General features: G+C 37.1%; 2 protein-coding genes across 2 annotated transcripts in view; one reads left to right on the forward strand and one right to left on the reverse strand.

The window, feature by feature from the left end:
- Window positions 1-8,005: 8,005 nt before the first annotated feature.
- On the reverse strand, window positions 8,006-9,735 carry LOC307047892 (oxysterol-binding protein-related protein 9-like; the record flags this gene model as incomplete). Its single annotated transcript, XM_079696618.1, is given in 4 exon segments — window positions 8,006-8,073; window positions 8,076-8,567; window positions 8,570-9,515; window positions 9,652-9,735. Coding segments are annotated over 4 exon segments (1,533 nt in total). The 5' UTR covers window positions 9,679-9,735.
- A 4,107-nt stretch (window positions 9,736-13,842) lies between these two features.
- Window positions 13,843-16,767, forward strand: part of FBXW7 (F-box and WD repeat domain containing 7) — a gene marked incomplete at its 5' end in the record, with an annotated part of 92,095 nt that continues 89,170 nt past the window's right edge. The window contains one exon of the mRNA XM_079698696.1: window positions 13,843-14,358. Coding sequence (XP_079554822.1) covers window positions 13,858-14,358 — 501 coding nt within the window. The remainder of the gene's footprint in view (window positions 14,359-16,767) is intronic.

Here is a 16,767-nt window from a genome sequence, read left to right on the forward strand (position 1 = left end):
ATCTTGTGTTTCCTCATGTTTCCTCGTTAGGTTAGGCATTGTTGACAGGAATATCACAGAAGGGATGCTGTGTTACTCCCACTGCTTCCTATTAAGTAAACATAATTTCAGTTTGTCCCATTACTGATTTTCACTTTCAGCCTTTCTCACTCTTACACTGGGAAAACACTTAAAATAATTTTCTGATCTTGAGAAACTTACATAAAAATTATTATATCTACAGCTCATGGTATATTCGCTTGATCAGAAGTTGTAGATATAATGATTCATTGATCATTGTCAGTGCTCTTTTGAGTACAAAATGCTTTTTTTTTTTTCCCTGTGGACATGTTTATACTGGCAAATTTATTAGCCTCTTCTTTTTGTGTGGTTCCCCCTTCCCACAAAGGATGTCAGCTCCAATACAAGTTAATGGAGCAGATAGAGGAAACTCCAGTTTTTTCTTTCTTTTTTTTTTTTTTGTGGTACGCGGGCCTCTCACTGTTGTGGCCTCTCCCGTTGCGGAGCACAGGCTCCGGATGCGCAGGCTCAGCGGCCATGGCTCACGGGCCCAGCCGCTCCGCGGCATATGGGATCCTCCCAGACCGGGGCACGAACCCGTATCCCCTGCATCGGCAGGCGGACTCTCAACCACTGTGCCACCAGGGAGGCCCCCAGTTTTTTCTTTTTTTAACTTTACTACTTTACCTTCCTAACCTTGACCATTTGAGATCCAAATGCGATATGGTACGTGCAAGAGCAGCCCCCCTTCCCGCCCCAATATTTAAGACTAAACATTTTAGCCAGCTTTTCTTGGGGGAAAATACAAACCCCTGGTAATTAAGCTTAACTTACTTTCCTTGAAATTAATCTCTTTTAGGGAATTCCCTGGTGGTCCAGTGGTTAGGACTGTGTGCTTTCACTGCCGAGAGCCCAGGTTCAATCCCTGGTCGGGGAACTAAGATCCCACAAGCCACCTGGCTTGGCCAAAAAAAAAAAAAAAAACAAAGAAAGAAATTAATCTCTTTTATCATTTCATAAATTTTGCAGACTCATAAGAAACATAATAAATTTCATGTAACTAACTTAAACCAAAATGGGACTCAATTTTTCTTAACGTAGGCTTAGCAGATTTAATTTAAATAAAGGTTATAAATTAGTTTTAATTAATGTTATTTACAGCATGAAAATTTATTGACAGTGTCGAATAGTAGAGCAACTGAAATCATAAGGCAAAGCAATATGAATAAAAATATTGCCTAGACACAATTTTATACAAGACTTTGAAAAAACATTTCCTTATTCAGTGACATGATCAGGCTCAAATGTAGACCAAGCAGTTAGAAAATTACTTCTTTTATAGGCTCATATACGCATAAAAGTGTTGTTCTTGAATCTTAAAAATTATATTTACCTCCTTACAGTGAATTTACCGTTTTAATGTAAAAATTGTATTTATTTTGTGTGCTTGTTTTTTGCTTTAGAAATACCATTCAGGGTCAAACATGGGATAAGCAAGCACATACAAATTTTTCTTTCAGCTGAAATGAGGCCATTTTTTAGCTTACTCTTGATGTTCATTGAATAAGTAAAAGATTGTTCAAATGTGTGAGAAGTTGGAAACTGTAGCATAATGTTCATTGTTTCTTATGATAGCAGGATATTCTTTGCTTTGCAGAAATCCAGAACTTGTCTGGGCAGATCAGTAAAACTCATCTTGAATGTACTACAGCTTCTTCCTTTTTTCTCAAGTCAAATGCTCACAATCAGGAGATTCAGAAAAAGAGTACCTGCTCATAGATACACTTGTTTTTGAAAGGGAAGGAAAATCAGTTCAGTTTGTTCTTCAGCTTCACTAGGTGGTTTCCAGTAAGACTTGAGACTTGCTGATACCTTCTTCACTTGGGCCTGAGCAGCTGTGGAAACATTTTAGGATTTCTTTTTTGTAACACGATGTTTTCCAAAAGTGTATTTTCCTTTTAAATCCAAGAATTTTGTCCCTTGAAGTCAAAAACATTAGAGACTGAAGAGCAAGTGTGAGATCTGTAGCCGTTCTTCATCTTCAAAGTATTCAACAAAATCTCTTCCTCTGTTGTCTTAAAAGGACCCCTTTCAGCTCAAATACCCTGTTGAGAATTTTTCCTCTGCTAAGCCACTGGATTTCTTTATGTAGTGGGAGATGTTCTTTAAATACTCTGGAGTGAAATGACCTTTGTTTAATGAAGTTAACCATTTTGTAGTGTCTTCCAGAACAGTTTTATTTCATCACGAGTGTTTTTGACACCAGTACGTGAATACCTTCTGTGTCAGTTCAGGTCCCCAGAGAAACAGATGTCAAGACAAGATTTGATGTGCAGGGAGCCCCATCCAGAGTTGACTATGGGAGCATTCCCACCATGCTCAGTCTTTTGCTGGGAGAAGTCTAGAGGAAGCATGGCCAGGTGTGAATGTTACCATGGATTCCAAAGTGAGGTAGCTGGGGGCTGTCAGGCAGCTCAGCTCCTCATAGCAGGTTCTGTTGAAGGGATATCTGAGCAGGGCACCGCTGTGACCACCACACCCGCGATATCCCATTTGGGGTCTGACGCCATCCTGTCACGTGGATGCCTTTCTTACCCTGCTGACGTTCGACACCCCCACCCAAGTAGAACTTCTCATTTTGCTCTGACTTTGCCCTGCTGGGCCTCTCCGCTGTATGGATCACTCCTCACCTTGCTCATAGTCAGGCTGTTTCCTCCCACCTTCCCCCACATACTGGGAAGCCCTCCTCCCTCTGCTTGGACTGACCCCTCTGCTGGACTGCCACCACCTCCCACATGTATACCTAACTTGCCTGGCTCCACTTAATGACTTTAGGACTGAATTGTTGAGTGGAGAGGATAATAGAAAGAAGTAGAAGAGGAAGAACCATTTGGGTTTCTTAAATCTGCAACTGACTAGAATATGCTTCCATTCACCGAGGTAGAGGAAATAGGAGGAGGACCTAAGAAGAAACTTAGGCGGGTGTGTGTGTACAGGAATTTGCGTTTTAAAATAATGAATTTGGGGCAACTGTGGGATATCTTGATAGAACTAATAGGCTCAGTGGAGGAGTTTGGCTAGAGAGAATAGAATTGGTTGTCATTAGCTTCTATGTGGTAGTTAAAACCCCAGGTTGCAAAGAAACTGCAGAGAAGGAAGGAGCTGTCAGTGGAGAACAATAGTGCTGCCTGGTGGACAATAGTAAGAAAAGGATTATATCAAGGGAAACTAAGGGATGTGAGAATTGTAAAGAGGGGAGTGCTTGTTTAGTAATGTCAAAAGCTACAAAAATGGTAAAGATGCAGTGGGATTTAGCAACCAGTTTAAAATTTAGTTATAATGGAGTAAACCCAGATTGCAGAGGGAGTGGAGGTGAACGGGAGTGAGAAATTAAATTTGGCCAGAAATATGTGTGTTATTTAACTTACATATACATATGTATATGTAAGTTAAATAACATAAAAAGTAGGTATTGACATATGGACTGAAAAATAGTGTTTCTCATCCTTTCTAGTAAAGATATACATGATTGATGAGGCATGTGGATTTAAAATATTCAGTTCAGAACCATAAAACTTCAAATGAATAATTGCTGCTTGTATGAATACTTGTATGATGTGCCCCGTATTGTTCATTTTGTGTTGATTTTATTAATCTACAGTACTAAGGATCTGTTCAGCTAATTTTGCAGCCTCTGGAAGATTTTCACCTTAAGCTGCATGAATGATTTCCCAGTTAACTGCAGTATGGGAGATGTGAAACTAGAATTACTCCACAAATTATGTGCTTTTGAAGTATTCATCTTTTTAGTCACACATTTTTTATAGCATGTGCTGAAAATAACAAGAAATTTGATAAAGGGAAAATATCTTTATGACTTAGAGGAAGATAATTTATAAATAAATGTTAACGTATTAGATTTATACCCTCTGAATTTCAAGAGTACAAGTGACTTGTTCAGTACAGACTACAACTTAAAAAAATGTGTTTAAAATATTTGGTACTTTTTTGTGACCTGGCTTGTAGCTTTTCTTTGATGAGGAAAGAATTCTTATCACACGACTGGCTTTAAAAAGATGTGATAATTATTTACTCACTAAATGTTTTGAGGACCTACTGAGCCAAGCATTTTTGTAGGTGCTGAAGATAGTGGTGAAAAAGGTAAGTCTCTTTCCTTATGGAGCTTAAATTCTAGTGGGAAGAGGCGGATAATACATGAAGAAATGAATGGATGGATGGATGGATGGATGGATGGATGAATAGATAGATAGGCACTCTATATAACAGACACTATTCCAGTGCTTTTATACAGTGCTTGGAGCAGAATAAAGCAGGGCAAAGGGGAATAATGTGATGCAAGGGAGTGATTATTTTAAATAAGATTATTAGGGAAAGTACATTTCTTAGAGGATGTTTGAAAAGAGTCCTGAAAGAAATAATGGGAAGAACCATGCAGATATATGAGGGAGAGCATTCAGGTAGAAGGTGTATCCGGTGCAAAGGCTCTGAGGTAGCAGCGTATTTTCCTCTTCCAGAAAGAACAAGGACAGAAAGAGTGGAGCAAAGTGAAAAAGAGAGAAGAGTGGAATATGAGCTCAGAGTGGTGGGATGTGTGTCGATTATACAGGGCCTAAAAGACAACCATTTAAAAAAAAATGACCTTTATTGTGAGTGAGATGGGAAGCTCTTGGTGGATTTTGAGTAGCAGAGTGATACTAAGTAAGTGCTACTTAGTATGTGTTCCAGATACTTACCTTTAATCAGTTTGAACATAGTGATTAATTATTAATTTGTCATATAGAGAGTTCATAATATGCAGCTGGAGTATTATTAAGTGGTGCATCCAGAAGAGGAATCCTGGTGATTAGTGAGGTTCTTTTAGGATTCACTGAAAATCCTAACCTGCTTATAGAAGGTGATTTCAAGCTTTGAGTTATCCTTCTCGATGATCAGTACAATTTGGTTGATTTTCCTACCCTCTATATCTTAAAGCTTCTTAACTGACTTTGTAGATCAAGCCTAGTGGCTTCTGAAAATGTTAGTATTGCACAGTCTTTGAAGGCTTTGACAATTTGCTTGTCACCCCGTGTACATTAGTGTAACCAATATTCCTCAGTGTCTACTATGATTTCAAGGTTAATCTTTGCCTGGTAATCTTCTTTGGAGGCTCACAATTCTGGTTCACTCTGAGATAGGCTTTCAGAGCTCACTTTTACATGTATATTATGCCCTCTTTAACTAGGCAACCTAAAATAAGCTGTTCAAATGGTTTTGGATAATCAAAGGTCTTTTGAGAAGCGACATTCATAAGAAACTATTTTAAAAGTTTGTGAGAAACTTAAAAAAAAAAGGCACTGAAATTAGGTCTGAAGTGCTGCTAAATTAACCAGGTATAATGACTAAAAGTTACCCTGTATTTTCTAGGACTTGGGGAAAGTCACAGAGTAGTTCTCTTTTATCTCAATAACCTTATTATTGAATTTTTTTGAAGAGCAATTATTATAATACTTACAATAGTTCTCCTTCATCCTGGAATGGAGATGCCTGTAGGTGTCTCTTCCTTTAGGTGCCCTTAGGTTTGGGCCTCTCTGGACTTTCACACTGCCAGGAGAAGCCTGTTCTCCCCACTTACCTAAGGAAAAGTGGTGCCCCTTCTCCCTTTTCTTTCTCCAGCCGTTACTTTGTACAAAGTCCAGCTTTATTTAATATGAGATTTGCCTACTCACTAAAATTTGTTTGTTAACACCAAAAATCAGAACTTGTGGTACTTTCACAGTCATTTGTGGATGTTCGCATGCACAGGGTGGCAAAAAATTTGAGTCACCTGACATGGACTTTCCCGTCTGAACCAAGTGACACTCTGCTTTCTTGTTTCAGCTCTCATATTCTACACAAGTGTCCTTTTCATCGTCTGTTTACCGAAACATTTTTCACTAAAAGCTTTTTGTGCTTATTGTTTGTGGTTTTGCTGTTCAAAATGATTCCCAAGCAGTTTTGAGGTACTGCCTAGTGTTTTGATGTGCGTTATGGAAAACATACATGTTAGATAAGCTTCTTTCAGGCATGAATTTATAGTGCTGTTGACCAAGAGTTCAATGTTAATGAATCAACTATATATTAAATAACATGTATTTAAATAGAAATACACATATAAAAAGATTATGTATTGATCAGTTGGCAAAAATGTGACTAGAGGCTTGCAGGAACTCAACCGTGTATTTCCCTTAGGAACACTCATTTGGTGTTTGTGGCAACTTTATAGAACACAGTTACTGTGAATAATGAGAATGGACTGGGACTTCCCTGGTGGTGCAGCGGTTAAGAATCCGCTTGCCAATGCGGGGGACATGGGTTCGAGCCCTGGTCTGGGAAGATCCCACATGCCGCAGAGCAACTAAGCCTGTGCACCACAACTACTGAGCCTGCACTCTGGAGCCCGCGAGCCATAACTACTGAGCCTGCATGCCACAACTATTGAAGCCCGTGCACCTGGAGCGCGTGCTCCGCAACAAGAGAAGCTACCGCAATGAGAAGCCTGTGCGCCACAAGGAAGAGTAACCCCCGCTCACTGCAACTAGAGAAAGCCCACACACAGCAACGAAGACCCAATGCAGCCAAAAATAAATACGTAAATTAAAAAAAAATAATGAAAATGGACTATGTTTAATTAAGGGTAGTGATTTATAGAGACTTTAGGTATAAACATTTCATCATTCCCTCTCACTGAAACCATTGTTTTAGATTTGTTTAAATACATGCATAAAGAGTTGTAATGTAAAATTTAATTTTGCTATGGGTTCAGGTTAAAAGTCACTGATTAACTTGTAAAGAAACATTTCTAAGCATTATCTTCTACAAAATTAATATGTGCCTGAGGCATATTGAGTGCTTAGTGAGTATTTATTTTAGAGTAATAATTTTTGAGCATTGTAGGATTCTGGTTTTGGAGAAGAAGGCAATATCAGTGTTAGAGAATAATATTCTTTTAAGACTTTATCATATGTAGTTATGTAGACTGAGGCACATGAAAGAAAACTCAGTTGAATGTCAATTTCTGGTCCCTGCTTTGCTCTAAGCTAGCTAATCTTGAGAATCTTTGAGCCCAATTGCTTTGTCTGTGAAGTGAGGAACATTTTCAATTTGTTCAGTTTCATTTTCTTTTATCAGTATTATTCCTGACCTTAAATCATTTCCATTCTCATCAAGGAAATCATACAATTTAATGTCAAAATATATTAGCTGTCACATTTTGTTTTACTGACTTCAACTTCAGTCTCACTGATTATTGATAAAAATGTAAGTTACGTACATGATATATCTTGACATTATATATTGGTAAGAAGAAATAAAAGAACATCCTTAAATTTTACATAATTTTTTTTTTTAGGATATAGGATTCTGTTTGTTGATGTTTGTGTTTCATATGATACCGTGTCCTAAATCATACAAAAAGTTTTCTCTAAAAAAAGTTTAAAATTAGAATTATAAAAAGCAAAAATGTGCTTTTATTAATGCCTCATTTATTAATATTTCCCGTATGGCAGTTTCAAGTTTTAGATTATGGGTGCTTAGGTTTTTTTTGTGGGACTTTATAAACTAATTTTTTTTGGAAAAATTGCTTTATGAAGCCTTAAGAAGTACTGAGTATAATTAAACTGTAGTCCAGAGTTAGACACAATTTAATAATAGTTCAATTCCAAAATAAAAGTTATTGTAGGTGAGACCATGAAATTTCCTAACACGTGATTTTAATACTTTGCCCTAAATTTTCCAAAACAACTCAGAGGAACCAATCTTTACAGTAGATGGCGTATTTATGAAAAATCTGGCATCACCTATTTCATATATATATATTACCCAAGATTATATGAACTAGGAAACAGATGTTGTATATCTCAACAACAATACTAGAATGCAGAGTTTGAGACTGGGATTTATAACGTGGGATTTGGGAAAGGAGCAGACATCTTGTTTTCAAAACCTGAAGTTTTTCTCAAGACCGAAGTCAACATTGTAACTGCCACAGAACAGGAAAAAGGGAAGCTTTTCTCCCATCTTCATGAAATAACCTGTCTCCCATTGAATTTCCTTTTGTTTCCTTTCTCGGGCTTCTGCTCTTTGTCTTTCTTCAGGTCTGTGCTTGGCTTCAGTTGCTGCATCAGTGTCTCTGATTTTTAAGTTGAAAGTGACATCCTTCCAAAGGCAGTGGGATTCATACTCATTCTGATCTTCCAACTTCCTCACTTTCTTCTTGATTATAGGCAACTTCTTGGTATCTATAAAAACTGCATTTTCCCCTGTTGAGTATTTTGCATGCATTATACCATTCCATTCCCCATCAACTGAGCAGAAAGATTTCTTGTCATTTGGAGAAAAAATCTCAGCAGTAATTCTGTGCTTCTTGCCCCCATAGAAAGGTTTAGTGTGGAAGACGATATTGGTACTATAGCCAGTTTTGGAACAATTAATATTGCATTCTCCACCTAGTTCCACACAGGGCATTGTGAGGATAGACCTTCCGTAACCATTGTGGAATGTGAGAATGTAATGTTCATCATGAGGTACCATTTTACAGCCTGAACCATTCGGTCTGTGGCATCCTTCTGGTCACTAATACTCACAAACAGGTCCGGATGTGCAAAAAAGTCTGCATACATTTCTAAAAGAGATCTTCTTTCCAGAATAAATGTTGGAAGAACTACCTTAGTAAGATCCATTCCAAGCCTAACCTGTGACAACAGATGCATGATAACACTCTTGTGCTCTTCCACCGACCCTGCCTCCCCTTCATCATCTCTCTCATCTTGTGAATCGAAAAGTTCAGCATCACTTGTTCCATTGGACATGGAAGCATTAAGTGATTCCATGGTATCTGGGCACTTTAGACTATTCCCTAAGCTGCTGTGTGTCAAGACTGAGGCAGATCCAGAGGAATCTATTAAGTGCTGTGGGGATGAGCCACTCTGATGGAATTCATCTGCATCATAGAATTCACCTTCACTGCTAGAATAAGAGAACTCTGGGACTGTGTTTGGAGACAAGTTGACATGGCTCGGAGAAGTTAGACTGCTTCTAGGTGGTGAGTGCCCACTGCCTGTACTATTTGGTGTTGGAGTCTGATGATGTCCCAAGGTAGCTAATACAGGTCCAACTGGTAGAGAAGATGGATGCTGCTCTGACTTACACAACTGAGCAGGTTCTGGAGGTAAGACAGCCTGGGAAGGCATTGTGTTGATCACACGTTCCAAGGGACTAGGTTGATATATTGCATCTACAGGATTAATAGTACTTTGGGCGATCTGCAGCAACACAATGCAGTGTTTAATTGATTCTACCATGCTATTTGTTGTCTTTTTGAGAGTTGCAGTTTTCTTTCTCTGTTCATCATCTTTGCAGTTTTGAAGTTTGTCATCAAAAAGCTTTAACTGTTCTATCAAGATTTGTAGGTAAGCATCAGCCTCTGTAAGTTTCTTATCAAAGTTTTGGACACTAGGAACAAATCCTGAATCAAACCCCCAGGGGGCGGCGGGAAGGAGGCAGGGAGAGAAGATATTGATATTCGTGCCCGTGGCCCGGCAAGCAGCAGGGTCCCTGGGGACTCAGGGGTGGGAGCCGGCCCCTCCCTCTCCCAGGCCCTCCGGGTCTAATTACTCCACAAGTAGCCATCAAAAAAGCCATTCGCCAAGGCCCCTGCCCTCTGTGCCTCCAGGGGAGGGAGCCGAGGGCCGCTTCCGAGCACCCCCTCTTCTCCGCAGTCGGTCCGGTCCGGTTCAGCCGGTCCCCCGGGACATCCCCTCGTCCACTGTGTAAACTAATTTTTGAATGTTTTTTTCCCCCTTAAAAGTGTTTAATAGTTGATTCTGATTTCCTGTTAATTATTGGATAAATATTTATTATTTTAATTAAGTCATTATCTTATTTAATAGATTATTATTAGAAAGAACAACTTTTCTAAAAATACTGTTTTTTAAATTAATACCAACAGAAAATGAAATTTTCCTCTTAGTTTCTATATATTTATTACTATTTTCCACTCCCAAAATGAGTCAGAGAAATCCAATTTTTATGTAAGTCTATCAGTTAGATATTTTCAGCCTCTTCAAGGATTCTGGAATTCCTGTAATTTGACTTTCAGTTGTGTCATTGAATATTTTTTATTGGCTGTACTTTAAATCTGATTCTTCTACTTTTTTCCATTATTGACCAGGTCTATCTTTAAGAATCTGTATTACTTTGAAAGCTATTTACATGCCACACTGTAAATATAAGAGTCAGTTATCTTTATTGGCTTAAGACATTTCTTCTCTGTTCCCCTCAATATTACACTAAAGTTATACAATGACAGTGATTTGTATTTTTATTATTCATAATTGGTAACAGAAGTGTTCTTCAATGACCAGTACTGGTACTATTTTTGAAATGTCAGTTATAAACTTTCTATTTGTTGATAGGCTGGCTGCTTACCAACAGTCTCCTCCCTTTACATACATTCTTAATGCTTTGTTTTATGATCTTGGTTCTCTCATTTTTTTACTTTGTAAGTTGCTCTTATTATGTCATTTAACCTGTTTCAGTCTTGTAAAAATATGCCTGTTAGGTTGGGTACACAAAGGGCAATTTTCTTGGGGCCTGCATTATCCCAGGCAGTGTCCCTGATTTCATGCCATTCTGTGAATAAACATCCAAGTGAAAAATGTTCTTGTTAGTGTTACGAGAGCTATACTTTAGATACAGTTACTAAAGCAAGATTTTGATTCTAGAAATCCTGTGTATAGCAGATTTACTTTTATATACACAGGGGTACTGTGTGTGTGTGTGTGTGTGTGTATTTTTTCATTTGTGTAGGTCACTGTGTTTCAGCATGTTATTTTTAACTTGATTTCCTGTGATATTTTCATAGTTTGTCTTTGACATATACTAGCCAGCAAGATTTTGATGACCTTTATTTTCTGTAGTTTATCTTCTGAAAGCAATGGATATATATATTCCTTTTTCTAAGGAACCCTACCTGCTACCTCAAAGATAAAGTTTGTATTGTGCTTGCCTGAGTTGTAAATAAGAACCACTTGACTTTTATTTTTATTTTTTTCTTCAAAAGCATAATAACATTTTATTTTATTTTTAATTTTTATTTTACACTGGAGTATAGTTGATTAACGATGTTGTGTTAGTTTCAGGTGTACAGCAAAGTGATTCAGTTATACATGTATCTATTCTTTTTCAAATTCTTTTCCCATTTAGTCTTTTACAGAATATTTGGCAGAGTCTTCTGTGCTATACAGTAGGTTCTTTTTGGTTATCTACTAGAACCACTTGACTTTTAAAAGCCACATTTAATATATATTACATCATAGTTTATTGATTACATTTGATCATCAAAATCTCTTGCGTGAAAGAAGGTTCCCTTCCTCTTTCCCTAGAGGGCTATTTCATATCTTTCTCTTCAAATTTGTAACATCACTCTCAGCTGATAACCTTGCTTCTTCCTACTTTACAAAGAAAAGGAAAAAATAATTGAAGGAATGAGCAGGGAACTTCCAAAGACTCTGACCACTATAAAAATCTACCTACTTCCAACAGTTCCCACATTGAGAAATACGCTAAAAAGAAGTAAAGTATTTATATAATACTATTCTGCTTTTCCATCTATTACCGTAAATGTAGTATCCCCTTTTCTAACTATCCCCTTTTCTAACGTTTGAACGCTTTCTCATCATCCCCTTTTTAATTACTTAAGGATATCACTTCACTATTTCTTATCTCTCTTGATTACATTATCGACTTTTTTGTTTTGTGCTGGATCATTCTTGTCAGTGTACAGATATGCTGCTAGTTCTCTAGTCTTAAAGGATCAAAAATCTTCTCTTGACCCCGTTTTCCCTACCAATTATTACTCCCTTTCTTTTGTTCCCTTTTGCATCAAACTCCAAACTCTTCAATACCCACCAACTCTATTCTCTTTTCCCAGTCTCTTAAATCTACTTTTATCAGACTTCAGCTAACGAAAACTGCTCCTATTACTAGTGACTTCCATGTTACTGAATCCGGTGGGCAGTTCTTTGTCTCCATCCTACTTGACCTCTTGGCAGTAGTTGTCATCATTTACTTTCTCCTGCTGGATGTGCTTTCTTCACGTGGCTTTACGGAACCTCTTGTTCTTGGTTTTCCTACTTAGTCACCTTTGCTGGCTACTTCTCTTCTTTTAGAATGTTGGAGGGTCTCAGGTGTCCATCTTTAGAACTCTTCTCTTTCTACATTTATACTTCTAGAGTAATTAGAATTTAAGAATTTTTCCCCCCACACTGTAGCTTATTTCTTAGAAATTGTTGATTATAGAAGAGAAAATAAAATACTGTTATTTAAAAACGATCTTTTGGACTTTCTTGACCCCATCTTAAAATTTGCCGTGAGAACTGTGTACCTTTGGGGGAGTGACCGTCTAGTGGCAAGGGTTGGAGAGGTGGATAAGGCTGTTTTATTTAAAGATAATTGTGATATAATGTTGTTACTCTTAGGGCATGATAGAAAATGGATATTGTATTTCCTTATCTCATAAACCTTAAAGGTATTTTTAAAAGGAATTTTATATAAACTTGTGTAATGTGTTGGCATTATTTTCTGTAACCTCAAGCATGTCCATATAGATATCTGCAAAGGATGAAATTTAAGAAGGAATGTTATGAAAAGATTCTATATCAGATCAAATTTTAGAGCCACTGTTAAAAACATAAAAGTAAACATGCTTGATGCATAAAATTTGAGAAATACAGTAAAAAAATGAATTAAAACACCTAGCATACCACTGCCTAAATGTACTTTATATTTTGAAATATTTCTTCAATCTAGTCTTGTGCAGTTTAAAAATCATTCTATGATCATATAATGTCCTTCATTTTGTGAAAACGTCCATGTTTTCACAAATTTTTTTTATGAACATAATGTTTAGGGATTGTACTAAATATATCCCATCTCGTGGGTTCCTTTGTCTTGAACATTTGGGTTTTGATTATTTTAATTTACTTTTTTTTTTTTTTTTTTTTTTGTGGATAAAGCTGCAGTGAGCATCCTCTGCATCATTTTTTTTTCTGTTTTAGGATTACTTCCTTAGGATAGATTGCCAGAAGTGGAGTGACTGGGTCAGAGGGTATGAACTTACGAACGTTTTTTTCTTTTCTTTTTTTGAAATAAAATTTTTTATTTATTTTATGTCTAGTTGATTTATATTCATTATGAAAAATGAAAATCATAGTGATTATATTTGGTAACTGTCAGAAAACTGTGTCTAAAGGCAAGTTTCTGTGATCAGAAAAGCTTGGGAAATTCCTAAAGCTCAAAAAAAAAGCCTTTTAATCTTGGTTTATCTCAGCATTTCCTGAACTTAACTAAGCATTGAATAGGTTTTTTTGTGATACACTTCTTAACATTTTGTGGAAGTTTGACAAAGGGTATAGTTTATGAGCTACTGATCTAAAATTTAAACATGTTTTATTGGTTAGATTATGTTTTATTGGTCAAAGCAACTATAAACCTTTGTTCTAAAATTATTTTTAAAAGGAGATTAAAATAAAGCTGTTTACTATATGATTTTTGTGTATGTCTTTATAAAGTCTCATACTTTTATAATTTAAACTTTCTATACTGACTCCAAAAGAATATCTTAATGTCTCCATGGCATCAAATACTTTTTACAGTCTTTAATGAAATTTGGAATATAGACATATAACATAAAAGTAGAAGATAATGTAGATTGTACAAACCTTTTTTCCCTCCCCCCATTTTTCTCTACAGAATGTGAAAACCTTTGCATCTTCTGATAGTCTAGCCAAGGTCCAAGAAGTAGCAAGCTGGCTTTTGGAAATGAATCAGGAACTGCTCTCTGTGGGCAGCAAAAGACGACGAACTGGAGGCTCTCTGAGAGGTAACCCTTCCTCAAGCCAGGCAGATGAAGAGCAGATGAATCGCGTGGTGGAGGAGGAACAGCAGCAGCAGCTAAGACAACAAGAGGAGGAGCACACTGCAAGGAATGGTGAAGTCGTTGGAGCAGAACCTAGACCTGGAGACCAAAGTGATTCCCAGCAAGGACAATTGGAAGAAAACAATAACCGGTTTATTTCAGTAGATGAGGACTCCTCGGGAAACCAAGAGGAACAAGAGGAAGACGAAGAACATGCTGGTGAACAAGATGAGGAGGATGAAGAGGAAGAGGAAATGGACCAGGAGAGTGATGATTTTGATCAGTCTGATGACAGCAGCAGGGAAGATGAACATACACATAGTAACAGTGTCACAAACTCTAGTAGTATCGTGGACCTGCCTATTCACCAACTCTCCTCCCCGTTCTATACAAAGACAACAAAAGTGAGTACATTTAGTCTGCTCTTCACCTGAGAAATTTTACATATCCGTATTAATTGTAATGAAACTTTGCTCACAGTCTCTGTAGTATTGCAAAATTAATCTTCAGTTGTGTAGTAATAAAATGAACTAATTTTTGTTTTACAGAAGGTATTAGAAAGTGTTAGAAATAGAAATACTGATAATGGGACAATGTTATTACACATGGAGAGAGGGTATTTGATCCTATTACTATGAAAAATCATTAATATCAAATTTCATTATCAGTTTTGTCCCTGGGACAGGGGTTAGTAGGTTGCATGTAGTGGAGAGGGTTGGAGTGAAACATGGTTTGTGTAGATCAAGTAGTGAAGGCTCTTTTCTTATTTACCAAGTGCAGCTGGGCTGGTGGGCTGTGTATTCATAGGTGTTACTCCAAGGCAATAGTTACTGGAAGTTACCTCATAATTAGTTTTCTTATTATGATGAATAAGATATATCCTTTGTAAATAGTTTTCTCTTTGTTATGTAAACAGGTAAAATTACAGTCTGAATATAGTATTTGGTTGTTGGGGAAATCTGAGTAGGTATTTTTAAAAGTTAAAATACTAGATGCCGACATATTTAAGATTATGAAACATTTTTCCTACATTCTAAAACAACAAGAATGTATGGTGCTGTCTTCACTGCTTGTTTTCTTCTAGTTATTTTATTAAAGTTAAAGCATTTAGGAACCCCAGAGGAATGGTTTTTTTTTCCTGATTCCATTTTAGTGGAACACTCCATTTGCTTCTCCAGGCAATTTGAATATTAAGTATAGGATAACCACACCATTTTGGTTGGTATTTGACTGTGAGAAATAGGAGGTGATATGAAGATGCACTTAGATTCCCAACTTCCGATCAAGTTACTGCTACTACTTCCCTTGCTTGCAGTTTTCCTTTCCCTTTGTTCCTGGGAGACGGCTCTGTTGGATGTGCCTCCTTATCTCATTTAGCTGGTGGTAGCCCATGGAACTAGCCATAGCCATGTTTTAAAAGGTGGACAGTTAGACTCTTGTCTAAACTAGAGGAATCCTATCAGTTCAGGGACTTGGTGACTAATCTAGTGCTGAGACACAATTCCATTTTATACAGTCCTTGGAGGCTGTGCCAGAGTTAAGGACTGGATACACTGTCACTATCACACACTGTCATTGCTTCCCAGAATTGTCCTTGCTGGATAGGCAGGGAGCTGCTGTCTGAGGTGGAAGCGGGAAGTGTTTGAGTAAATATGGAATTGCCAGTGCTAATTCTGTGGGGTGGCATGTGGGCTTCTTTCCTCAAAACATTCCTGGAAATATCACTTAAAATTGCAGTCATAACAAGGGGCAGGGATTGTGGAGAGAAAGAGGAAGCATTTCCCACTACCCAATCTTTCTGTTGTATTCCCTTTCCCCCGTCAAATTACAGTCAAAATGAAACGATACAGTGTCTGGGCTTTGCTTTAAAATAATACTGAAGGGGAGAATAGGAAGGAGGGTATAGATTGGCCATGAGTTGCTAATTGTTGAAGCCGGGTTATAGGGACATAGGGATTCGTGGGTATTCTATGTAGTTTTCCAAGTATGTTTAAAGTTTTCCATAATAAAAAAAAATTAAGTTGTAAAGAATATGAACATACACACACACACACACACATACACACACACCCCACCCAAAGTTGGAAATGAGAGTTTTCTTTACATACCTTGGTCTTGTTCACTAGCTCCTCAGTCATCTAAGCGCTGACTTCTCTTCTGCATTGAATTTTATTTTCTCTGTATTTTGGTGCTATTGAAATTACAGGAAATTCAATAAGGACATCATGTGCATTTCACTGGAGTTAGAATTTATCTTAATCAATATTTTAGGCAGTGTTGCTAAGTAGTGGTCTATATAAAGAGGAGAGAAAGTAAAAAGAATTATACTCAGAATGAATGAGGTATGTAGCATAACTTCTACCCTTTTTTTCCCTTCAGGCTTCTTCGCTCATAGATCTTTATCTTTGCATGCTTTCTGGTTCTTTATCATTTAAAAATTAGATAAAAATCATGAATATCCATGTAGAGTAGACTGTGAGTTAAACAATTCTTTGGAAAGGAGCATTTTAACTCAAATAATATCTTATTTTACAGACATTAAAATAAATAATGGCTGAGGTCGTTTATCCTCCTATTTGCTTACTTTTAAATTTTACAGTGAATCATTTAGCCCATAAACAACACACAAACAGATTTAATATCATCCTCTTTAACTTGACCTGCAATAAAATAGCTTAGACACTCGGTTTAATAGTTGCATTGCTGTATCAGTTTTGCTTCGGCTTGTGAACCTTAAACTCTTTCTAAAACATGTTTATCCCTAATTTCCCTAGCCTATCTGCAAGTTTAGATTTTATTTAATTGGTTTGATC

Source organism: Hyperoodon ampullatus (assembly GCF_949752795.1).
Source record: "Hyperoodon ampullatus genome assembly, chromosome: 1".
Taxonomy (NCBI): domain Eukaryota; kingdom Metazoa; phylum Chordata; class Mammalia; order Artiodactyla; family Ziphiidae; genus Hyperoodon; species Hyperoodon ampullatus.